Below are 12297 nucleotides of genomic sequence, written 5' to 3' on the forward strand. Positions count from 1 at the left end.
CCACAGGGCAAATAAATTAATAGCACAAACGCACATAGCATGTACAGCCCTGTCCATGAGACGTTGTTTTCCAACATGTAACAGTAAAGCTAACATAAACATTACGACCCTAACAATATAACTAGGGATGTCCCGATCCGATACTGAGATCGGATATCGACCCGATATTGGTCCTGAATGCTGGATCGGAGATCGGACCAGAAAAAAAAAAAGGCTCCGATCCGCGTGCCCGATCCGCGTGCCCGTTCCGGCGTGTCGCTCAAGTGACGACAACAGTAGTCGCCAGTGGTCACGTGCATGACAGTTGGCTAGTAGCTTTGTGAGAGTCATGTCAGCAGTGTGGGAATACTTCAGTCTTAAAGACGAAAAAAGTCCATCAGCGGAATGCAAGATTTGCAAAATAACAGTTTCGAGGGGCGGCAGCGATGCTAATCGGTATAACACCACTAATGTAATTAAACATTTAAAAAAATACCATGTGGAACAGCACCAGGCCTACCTGCAAGCGTCTGCTACAAAGAAAAAGCCCCTGAAACAGCAGACATTGCTACAGTCAATGCAGAGGCGAGAGAAACTCCCCCCAGACAGCAAAATTGCAAAAGCAATAACAGAGAAATTGGTTCGGTTTATTGTGCTCGACGACCAACCACTTTCGGTGGTAGAGAATGTGGGGTTTCGGAGTTTAATTGAACACCTAGAGCCGCGTTATACTTTGCCCAGTCGGCATTATATAACCGAAAATGCCATCCCGAAAATGCACAATGAAGTGTGTGAGTTCCTCGCCAAACTATTGGAGAATGTCGATGCTATTAGCTTCACAACAGACATTTGGAGCTCAGACGTGTGTCCAATGTCGTTGTTGAGTCTCACAGCACACTGGATAGACTCTGATTTTACTTTCAAGAAAGCGGTGCTGCATGCCCGTGAGTTCCGTGGCTCACACACTGGGGATTCCATTAAGGCAGCCATGGAGGAGGAGATGCTGCTCGAATGGAAAATTAACAAAAGCAAAGTCCATGTCGTTTTAAGAGACAATGCTAAAAATATGAAGAAGGGCATGGACCAACTTGGAGTGGCGAGTCTGGGATGCTTTGCGCACACTATGCAGCTTATTGTGCATGAGGGACTGTTGTCGCAGCGCAGCGTGAGTGACGCACTGGCTAACGGGCGGAAAATGGTAGGCCATTTCAAGCACTCGCCTTTGGCATATTCACGGCTGCAGGACATACAACTAGAACTTCATATGCCGCCTAAGCGTCTGCAGCAGGACGTTCAGACTCGGTGGAACAGCACCCACTACATGATTGAAAGCCTCATCGCGCAGAAACGGTCACTCTCGGCGTATGTGGCTGAACATGACCTGCCAGCGACGCTAACAGCAAACCAGTGGGGGCTGTTGGAGCGGACTGTCACGGTGTTGGCCCCTTTCGAGGAGATGACAAGAGAGGTGAGTGTAGGGATGGGACGATTATCGTTTTTATCGTTAATCGCGATAAAAACAGCCGCGATAACTTTATCGTGGAGAATTTTAATTATTTGAATAATCGTCATAATCGTATGTTATGAATAAACTGTGTTTAACAAATGTCTGGCGCTATTTTTTCAGCCTAGTCTACATTACTTTTGCAGTCAAGTTAGCGACTGTTACTGTAATATAATTGCAATTCCTCACATGAGCGCGCGCGAATATCCTCACAGAACTTGTCTCGCGCTATTGTTCATGACATTTTCTAATCGTCCCACCCCTAGGTGAGTGCCTCATCGGCATCACTAGCTGATGTCATCCCCATCGTGTGTGTCCTGAGACGTGTCCTCAGTCGGGAAAACGACACTGACCAGGGGATTAAAACGATGAAAAGCACCCTCCTCGACGCACTCAACAGGCGTTTTGACAACTTGGAGTCTGAACCGTTATACTCGGTTGCAACCCTGCTTGATCCACGGTACAAAGACAGGTAAGGGAATTTCTGTTAACTTTATTTAGCCTAATCTGATTCAACGTTGTGTGTGTGTGTGTGTGTGTGTGTGTGTCTGTGTGTCTGTGTGTGTGTGTGTGTGTGTGTGTGTGTGTGTGTGTGTGACAAGTAACTTGATTACGGAAATTATTTGACTAATATTAGCTATTTTATTATACAGGTACTTCACAAATGCAGACAGTGTGAGGCTTGCAAAGACAGCACTAATGGCAGAGGTAGGGAAGATGGAGGAAGTGTTGGAGGAGGGAACTACAGCCTCTGAGCCAGCAGACAAGACTCCACGGTTGGAGGCGACAGGCACCAGTACCAGCAGCAGCAGCCTTGCCAACATCTTTGATGAAATCCTGGAGGAACGCACAGTAGGCCTACCTGATCCTGGGATAACCACAAGCGTACAAGTTCAAGTGCATACCTACCTCAGTGAGGCACCTATTCCACGGTCAGACAATCCCTTGCTTTTCTGGAAAGTCAACCAACCTCGACTGCCCTCCCTGGCAGCCACAGCAGCTAAATTTCTCTGTGCTCCTTGTACAAGTGTAGAGAGTGAGAGGCTCTTTAGCACAGCCTCAATTATTATTGATGACAGAAGGAACAGGTTGACTGCACAGAATGCTGAAAAGCTAATCTTCCTGAAGAAGAATCTCTCCCTCATGCTTGAGTGAACAATGTTCAAGAGCTTTGTTACAAAGAAACGGCACATAAGAAACGTGTGTGCGTGTTGTTGTTGTTGTTGTTGTTTTTTGTTGTTGTTTTGTTTACAATTGTCAAAGCAGCTGTTATTCTTATTTATTTGGAATACTTTACATATTTATTTGGGAAGTTATATTTAACTTGTGTTTTACAGCCATTTTGTTTTTACTGTTAGTTGGCTACACTTGAAAAAAGACTTATCAGACATAACTATTTTTTCTACAATGCTGAATGCTGCGGTTTAAATAGTTTTAACTTTAAACCAGTTACTGAGTACTGGTCACTGAGTACTGCAGAGTACTATTTTTGTTGCTTTAATAAAGGCTGGCAGTCTTTAATTTAACTGTTGTTGGTGTGGACTATATACTGGGGAGGTATTTGAATGAATGAATGAATAAATGGTCTTTATTGTCATTGCTACAGTACAGGTACCAAACAACGAAATTTAGGAGGGGTGGCTCCCCTGGTGTTAGGAAAAAATAATAATAAAAATAAATAAAATATTCAGGGGTCAAAAAATTCCCGAAGCCCAGGTATCGGTATCGGTAGTGAAAAAGTGGGATCGGGACATCCCTAAATATAACGTTAGCCAGTTGGCTAACAACGTTAGCTAAAACTTAGCCAGCTGATTCTTGCATGGCTCCCGTAAAAAAAAAAAAAAAAACTGTTTTTTTCTCTCTTTTTTTAAATACGATTAGTCGACACTAAAATTCCACGTCGACGAGTTTTTATGATCGACGTCGTCGATTATGTCGACTAATCGTTGCAGCCCTAATGTAAAGTAGTGTTCTATTTAACTAGGTAACAATGTAAAGTAGTGTTCTAGTTAACTAGGTAACAATGTAAAGTAGTGTTCTAGTTAACTAGGTAACAATGTAAAGTAGTGTTCTGGTTAACTAGGTAACAATGTAAAGTAGTGTTCTGGTTAACTAGGTAACAATGTAAAGTAGTGTTCTAGTTAACTATGTAACAATGTAAAGTAGTGTTCTAGTTAACGAGGTAACAATGTAAAGTTGTGTTCTAGTTAACTAGGTAACAATGTAAAGTAGTGTTCTAGTTAACTAGGTAACAATGTAAAGTAGTGTTCTAGTTAACTAGGTAACAATGTAAAGTAGTGTTCTAGTTAACTAGGTAACAATGTAAAGTAGTGTTCTAGTTAACTAGGTAACAATGTAAAGTAGTGTTCTAGTTAACTAGGTAACAATGTCAAGTAGTGTTCTAGGTAACAATGTCAAGTAGTGTTATAGTTAACTAGGTACCAATGTAAAGTAGTGTTCTAGGTAACAATGTAAAGTAGTGTTATAGTTAACTAGGTAACAATGTAAAGTAGTGTTCTAGTTAACTAGGTAACAATGTAAAGTAGTGTTCTAGTTAACTAGGTAACTGTTATGAAGGCCCACAATTTAGAGCCAGTTTAGTTTCCCCGAATCAGCCCTATTTTGCCCTGTTATTTCCTTTATTATTTTCTATACTATTCCTGTACGTTTCATGAAGGTGTATGTATTGTTATTGTAATGTTTATGTATATGTTTAATGACGTGGTATATCCGGGGTGTGTCCGTGACCCGGATGCTAGGTTCGGTGGTGTATATATAGGGACGGAAGTGCTCTGTGCGTCAGTGTGACGAGAATCAGAGTGATGAGAGTAACGAGAGAGAGTAACGAGAGAGAAGTAACGAGAAGTCGACCTAAGATGGCGGAGTCAGTAAAACGCACGCCGTGCTGAAGCTGAAGACGCCAAGTGATTATTGAGTTCACAACTGTGATAGCCCGTTTAGCTGTGTCCCCATTAGCCAGCCTTGCCAGCAGCCGGCTGCGAACGTTGGACCAAGCGAGACCCACGCTGGACAGAGCCGTCGCCTCCACGCGTGGATTGCGACTGACCGCTGACTCCCCCGGAGCTTCCCGTGGACCCCCGGACCTGAGCCCTTCACCCCTCGTTGTGGACTTCGAAGAAGCCCCGTTCCCTTCGAGTTGCTACGTCACCCCCCCCCTTCGTCTGCTGCCTTACTCAAAGCACATGCGAGCTCCAACCAGGCCTCAACGAGCTCATTCTCAGTCCGGGACTTTAAGCCTTTTCCAGGCCAGGTACTGTGAGTGAGTGAGTGAGTGTGTGTGTGTGTGGCCGGCGGGGAGGGAGTATATTTTGGGAGGTATATATATCTATAATTTGTATAATAAATGTGTTTGTTCATATTGGATACCGTTGCTGTGTGTTTCGTTGTCTGTTAGCTAATGCTAATGCTAATGCTAATGCTAACGATAGTACTGCTAGTCTAAAGGGTTGCTGGCGCCCCCTGCCTGTATCCTCCTGCACTGCCTATTTAGCTCAGAGTTAGTTAGATAACCAGCCCTTCCTAAATTCTACAGTCCTTTTAGCTACTCCCTGGTTACAGTAACAATGTAAAGTAGTGTTCTAGGTAACAATGTCAAGTAGTGTTATAGTTAACTAGGTACCAATGTAAAGTAGTGTTCTAGGTAACAATGTAAAGTAGTGTTATAGTTAACTAGGTAACAATGTAAAGTAGTGTTATAGTTAACTAGGTAACAATGTAAAGTAGTGTTCTAGGTAACAATGTAAAGTAGTGTTATAGTTAACTAGGTACCAATGTAGAGTAGTGTTCTAGGTAACAATGTAAAGTAGTGTTATAGTTAACTAGGTAACAATGTAAAGTAGTGTTATAGTTAACTAGGTAACAATGTAAAGTAGTGTTCTAGGTAACAATGTAAAGTAGTGTTATAGTTAACTAGGTAACAATGTAAAGTAGTGTAATAGTTAACTAGGTAACAATGTAAAGTAGTGTTCTAGGTAACAATGTAAAGTAGTGTTGTAGTTAACTAGGTACCAATGTAAAGTAGTGTTATAGTTAACTAGGTAGCAGTGGGGATTACTCACCCAATCCATGCATTGCAATAGTTTGGCTTGACTAGCGAGTGTGATGTGATTTTCAACAATGTTGAAATGTATTTCCTTTTTTTAAATAAATGAACATTTGAAGAGTCAGAAGTGTTCTCTTTGTTGTGTTAACAATAGTGATGTAAGATAGATTTGGTGAGATCACTATGGAATATTAAATCATCAATCTTTGCTCACTACATAGCCTTTCTTACCTTCAGGTGAGGTGTGCATGAACTACAGGTTATCAACTGTGAAATTATATCTGTTCTCATATCGGTTATCGGCCACGAGAAGCGGGTAAACATCGGTTATCGGTATCGGTTGGGAAAAATGCATATCGTGCATCCCTACTTTTTAAATGTTTATTATTCACAATAGAGAAACTGTACAGGGGGTTAGTGGGGGTGAAGATGTCTTTAGGAGGGACAGTCAAGATGCAGCCTGAAGAGATGGGTCTTCAGTCTACTACGGCAATGGGCCTGGATCAAGCAGATCAGCCCCAACACATTTCTTAAGTCAATTTTAAGCAGAAGCTTTTTGAGAAGTAAGCGAGAAATCAAGTTTCTAACAATTGAGGGCCTATGAGGAGTCATCCACTCATACAAGCCATCAGGGGCATAGTAGGAGGGAACATGGCCCACACATTATTATCTCAACAGATCAGAGCTTTAAAGTTTTAAATATCCATGGTAACAAGTTGTAAATATGGATTTCTGGAATTGTCATCAGAAGCCCTAATGCAGTTAGAGTAAGAACTAGCCTTTTCTATAACAAGTAGCCGGCATAATGTAACGAAAGGGATAATGGCCACCCATGGCAGTAGAGGGGTTGGTATTACATAATGAGACCTTCAGATCTAGCCAGCAGTATAACCAATGACAGCTAGCAGAGGGAAACACAGGTTACTAAGCAAACACACATACAGAGTAACCAGCAGTGGTGGCTAGCGCTGTGCTGTACACAGTGGTATGCTGGGGGGGGGGGGGGGGGGGTCTTCAGGGTGATCAGTCAGGCTGGGGGTTGTTAAACCATACTAGACTGCTGTTACTTAATGTTTTCAGATGTCTAGTTTTTTATATTATTACTTTATTAGACTGCTGTTACTTAATGTTTTCAGATGTCTAGTTTTTTATATTATCACTTTATTTTGTGCATTAATTTCCCCTCAGGGATCCCATTATGTACAGTATTGTACAGTATTTTTCTGCTGAAATCATAACCAAGGTACCATAGAACTCCTAGAATCTGCTATTGTAACCATGTACTTTAGTAACTTTGTCTCAATGATAATATAATAATAATAATAAATTGTATTTGTATAGCACACTTTAATAGCACACTACTGGAAACTGTTCTCCGCTGCAATACTCCAATTTATCACTGGGTGGCGCTAACTGCACATTCCTTTCCGTCCTAGAGCTGTTCTGCGAGGCTGCAGCTGGATACTACTGACAAAGGGTCGTAAACCCTACCCTCCCCCCCATAGTCAGGAGGGTCCTTATAGCAGTGTTTCCTCTACATGCATTTCATCGTGGCGGTCCGCCACGATGGAATTTCCTCCGCCACCATGCAGATTTCTCAACCCAAAAAAAAAAAAAAAATTTAGGCCGCTTTTCAGACCTTCACAGCGCTAGACACACCCACAAGCGCGAAGCGACGCGCTTGCAAAACTGTTTTGTGATTCCTCATTTAAATTACGTTGTACCTGTTACAATGACAATAAAGATCATTCATCTTCATCAAGATGAGAGATGGAGCGATCCGCTCACACAGCTGTCCCGCATCCGCTAATCAGCGCAGCACCGAACCGCCGGGCTCGTTGAGCGGATGCGAGGCAGCTGTGCCCGGGACCGGCCACTTCACATAAAGGAAGGAAGGAAGGAAGGAAAGAAAGAAAGCCGTGCACAAACGAGAGCTAAGTCAGACCGGGACGCTGCCAGTATGTGTGAGAGCCGGACTGCCGGCGTGAACATTTGAACCGTGTCATTTTATTTAATGGACCATTTCGTTGTCTGGTACCTGTACTGTAGCAATGACAAATAAAGTCCATTCCATTCCATTCCAGAGAGGGACGGACGGACTACCCTTGTTTTTAATTTACAGGAAAACATTTTATTTTCGAGTTTTGGCTGAAATGACGTCGTTGTTTTGAGCGCGCGTGCGCGTTTCATGCGCGTGCATGAAACGCGCACGCGTTCCGGTCAGCACTACCCGCCACCATGGTAAAAATTCCTGGAGGAAACACTGTTATAGCGAAAGGCAAACTATACAGTTTATACGGTTTATGTATGCATGTGTGCCAAAATCTACTACAATGGCGCTACGTGTGGACACGGGATTTCTAGACGTTATTTGCGTTGATGGCATTCCATAGTGGAGAAGCGCCATCAGTACCTCCGTGTGCTCGTCCAGACCAGGCGACACGGACATAAACTGATAACAAGTTCCGCCAACATTAGATAGTGTTATATATATAACAACATTCTATGGTGTTAATATATATATATAACAACATTGTATAGTGACAGAATAGCCTATCTCTGCAGACAGAAGTGGTCAGTACAGTAGTAACATGTTAGACAGTGAGGCAGCGAGCTGAGACAAAGGCTTTTACTGACCTCGGCTCCGACACTCAGAGTCTCCCGTTCTCCTTGTCGACTGTTGAGATGTTTTCCGCAGTAAAGGAAACCAAATACAGAGATGTAACTATTCTAACCGTTCTGGTTCTTCTTGTTCTTTTGGGTTTAGCGGCAGCTCGCATCCCAGATGTTTAGTGATGTGTCCTTCCGTGTCGAGTAACCGAGGCACATGTTTGTGATGCGCGTATCGAGGCATGTGTTGATGACGTATATGGTAAGAGGCGTGTGTTGATGACGTAATCAGCTTCGCACACCAAAGCCACGGTGTCATTATCACTCTGCCTGCTAGACATTTATTGTCCACTTGATGGCGGAGTAGAGCAAATGAAGCAACACGAAGCTTCGGCCCATGTGTGACGCAATTGGATGGAAAGCTTCAACAGTTCATGAAGCTTCATCTCGCCATCACTACAGATGTTGCATTGCTGCTGTAATGTTTGCCCTCTGTCACAGTTGTAAACTTAATAATCACTCGTAAGGTCTTCAGCTTCAGCACGGTGTGTGTTTACTGACTCCGCCATCTTAGATCGACTTCTCGTTCCCTGGTATCGCGGGAATAGACCATGTCGTCGTCGTCTTCTTCTTTTGGTTTTAACGGCAGCGTGCGTCCTTGATGCTGCATTACTGCCCTCTGCTGGAGGCAGTTACTATGGAGGACCAAGTCTGTCAAAATTAACAATAAATAGATAGATAGATAGACTTTATTTGTCATTGTTACAGTACAGGTACCAAACAACGAAATTTAGGAGGGGAGGCTCCCCTGGTGTTTAGGAAAGGAAAAAGAAACACATTTTGGAAAAAGCATAGATGCATAAAATCACAAGAAGGTAAGGAGCTGGTTTACATCAATAGAGGCTATGTACACAATCCACTGTACTATACTGCACAGATAGTCAACTAGGGTTGTCATATTTCACAAGAAAGTATTTTTTTCACATTTTTTTAAAGTGTCACAGTTTGCAGGCTTGAAAATGTACATGTTTGTGCCTCAGCACTAGCTGCCATACATTCCGTCCGGACTGTCCTGGGCCCAGAACTTAGGCCTTTTCTGTGTTCAGGGCCTTAACGGCCCTGTGGTAGAAGCTGTCCTTCAGTCTGTTTGTCTTAGCGGCCGGGGTCCTGTACCTCCTGTTCGAGGGCAGCTTGACAAAGTGTTCGTGCCCAGGGTGGGTCGGGTCCTTGGAGATCTTGGAGGCCCTCCTGAGACAGCGTGTTTTGTACAGCTCCTCCAGAGAGGGGAGGGTGGCGCCGGTGATCCTCTGTGCTGTTCTCACGACTCTCTGTAGATCGCTTCTATCCGCTGCCGTGCAGCTGTGGTACCAGTTGGAGATGCCGAAGGTGAGGATACTCTCCACTGCGCCGTGGTAGAAGGCCACCAGCATCTCCTGCTTGCTGTGTTGTTTCTTGAGGCAACTCAGGGTGTATAGCCGCTGTTGTGCCCTCTTGATGGTGCCTTTAGTGTTGTCCTTCCAGGCCAGGTCATCCCGCATGTTGTGTCCCAGGAATCGGAGGTTCTCCACGCTCTCTCCGTCGATGAGCAGGGGCAGGATCTCAGACTTTTTCCTCCTGAAGTCTACGATGAATTCCTGGGTCTTTGACTTGTTTAGCAGCAGGTTGTTTACCTTGCACAGCTTGCTCAATTGCTCTACCTCATCCCTGTACGCCGCCTCGTCCCCCCCCGAGATACATCCCACCACGGTGGTGTCGTCTGCAAACTTTACGATGTAGTTGCTGGGGTGGATGGGGGTGAAGTCGTGGGTGTAGAGGTTGTAGAGGATGGGGCTTAGCACGCAGCCCTGGGGTGACCCAGTGCTGAGGCTGAGGGCTGTGGAGGTGTGGGGGCCCACCCGCACCCTCTGGGGGCGGTCGGTCAGGAAGTCCTTGATCCACGCACATATAGAGTGTGATAGACCCAGGTCTAGTAGTTTGGTCACTAGCCTGTCTGGAAGGATGGTGTTAAAGGCGGAGCTGAAGTCCACGAAGAGCAGTCTCGCGTAGCTGTTTCCCCTCTCCAGGTGGGATAGAGTGGCGTGGAGAGTCATCGCTATGGCGTCCTCTGTGGACCTGTGGGCTCTGTAGGCGAACTGGTATGGATCCAGGTTGGGCGGGAGGCGTGTGAGTATGTGGGCCCGGACTAGTTTCTCGAAGCACTTCATGATGATTGGTGTGAGTGCAAATATATAGATACATAAATGAATGTATGAACAAATAAATGAATGAATACACACAGTATAACGACATTCATTTATATATTTATTTATTCTTTTACGCATTCATTCTTTGTTTTCCACTTTCATTCTTTGTTTTCCACATTCTTTTCCACATTCATTCTTTCTTTTCCACATTCATTCTTTCTTTTCCACATTCATTCTTTCATTCTTTCTTTTCCACATTCATTCTTTCTTTTCCACATTTATTCTTTCTTTTTCACTTTATCAGATCTGTATGCAAATATCTGGGGGCGTATCTTGCATGTTGTCCACGCCCCTACGCATTTTCATTGGTTGATACCGCGCGTGACGTGTGAAAGCAGCAACGCAGTTATCATCACAGACGGGTAGAGAGTCGTTAGTCGTCTATAGCCCCGTTCTCACACAGCCTCTTTCTCCCTATCATTTCCATGGAATCCCAAACTATGTCGACATCCCAAGCTATTCCCGTGTTGTCCCCTTTCATTCCCGAACTACCCACTGTACATACTTTGTGTTTTGTCCCCCGCCCCCACCTGTGGTGTATGTCCCCACCTGTCCTACCCGCTGTACATACCTTATGTTTTGTTGTATTGTTCTTCCCATGTTGGATGTATGTTTATCTTGTAGATAGTACTAGTTATTTGTCTGTATTATCTTGTAGATAGTACTAGTTTTTTGTCTGTCTTACATGTAACGATGAATTGAGTATCAAGGACCCCAATTGAAATAAGCCAGTGGCTTTCTTGGGTTTTTATCCTGTTAGTTGACCTTGTATGTAATATGTACTTTCATGTACCTACTTCTGCAAATCTTCTAATAAAGTTTTCAATCAATCAATCAAACATGTCGGCAATGGTCTATACTAGTCCATCAGCACTGCAGGGCTGCCAAGTTTCACCAAAAGTTTGGAGTGAGATTTTTTTGGCGGTGGAGCGACCCAAAACTGTGCACGTTTTGGCAGCGACGGCCCCTCTCTCCCACCCAATTATTTGTGCTAGTTTCCTGCAATTTTACATGTTGTTCATAATAAACCAGCACAAGAAATAAAAATAATTAACATTTTATAAAACAAGAAAAAAATTCAGACAATATATCATATTTATGAAATCTTAATAAACAAATACAGTAGCCTACAGACTCTAAAATAAAAATTGGCCCCATCAACAGGACTCAGCCCCTTGGTCAGCAGCAGAAAGACCCGTGGTCATCATCTTATACAGTGCATTGCTCATAGATGGCTATCATGTTATACAGTACATACCAGGGTTTTTCCTGGGTCAGAATGAGGGCTTTTTTTTTTTGAGGGACCCCCAATTGTTGTATTTGTATTGTAAATTGTAATTATTTATAATAATAATTATTATTAATGTACCTGGTTATGTTACAGTAGAGAAACAAAAAACTGTTACCAAAACTGAGTATTTACTAGCTAAGATTGGCAAAAGATTGGCGTGGTGCAACCGAAATGAGTAAACAACTAGTTTGAAACTATAGCTAGTAACAACTAGGGGTTTAGTAACTACTAAATGCCTGCATTTAGTAATGACTTACGCCATATTGGTGCAACCCAGTCCAGTAGGCTACCAGATACGATGTTGTAATGTATGCACATATTTTGCTACCACGGTTGCCAGACGGAATTGACAATGTCCAGCCCAACCGGTCTAAAAGCTGCCGAATCCACCCGTCCAGTTTGACCAAAAGTAGCCCAATCTGGCAACACTGCTTGCTACGTTCTTGCAGCTCGTGTGAGGACAGGTTCTTCCATCAGCGCTCGCCTGCCGCTTCGATTGCAGACTCAAGTTAACGCGCATGATTCGCGCGTAGCTGTGCTGTGGTTGTGATAGAGACATGAGCCCTTTCATGTTTTTTATGCGCCTGAGTCTCCTAGACACGTAGAG

At 43.6% G+C, this 12297-nt stretch overlaps 1 protein-coding gene across 1 annotated transcript; it reads left to right on the forward strand.

Moving 5' to 3' along the window:
* Positions 1 to 754: 754 nt before the first annotated feature.
* Positions 755 to 2638, forward strand: LOC308153694 (zinc finger BED domain-containing protein 4-like; the record flags this gene model as incomplete). Its single annotated transcript, XM_080526888.1, has 3 exons — positions 755 to 1447; positions 1750 to 1955; positions 2137 to 2638. The coding sequence occupies 3 exons, from the start codon at positions 755 to 757 to the stop codon at positions 2636 to 2638; spliced, it is 1401 nt and encodes a 466-aa protein (XP_080383014.1).
* Between the last annotated feature and the right edge of the window lie 9659 nt (positions 2639 to 12297).

Source organism: Nansenia antarctica, assembly GCF_963989245.1.
Source record: "Nansenia antarctica genome assembly, chromosome: 3".
NCBI classification, from domain to species: domain Eukaryota; kingdom Metazoa; phylum Chordata; class Actinopteri; order Argentiniformes; family Microstomatidae; genus Nansenia; species Nansenia antarctica.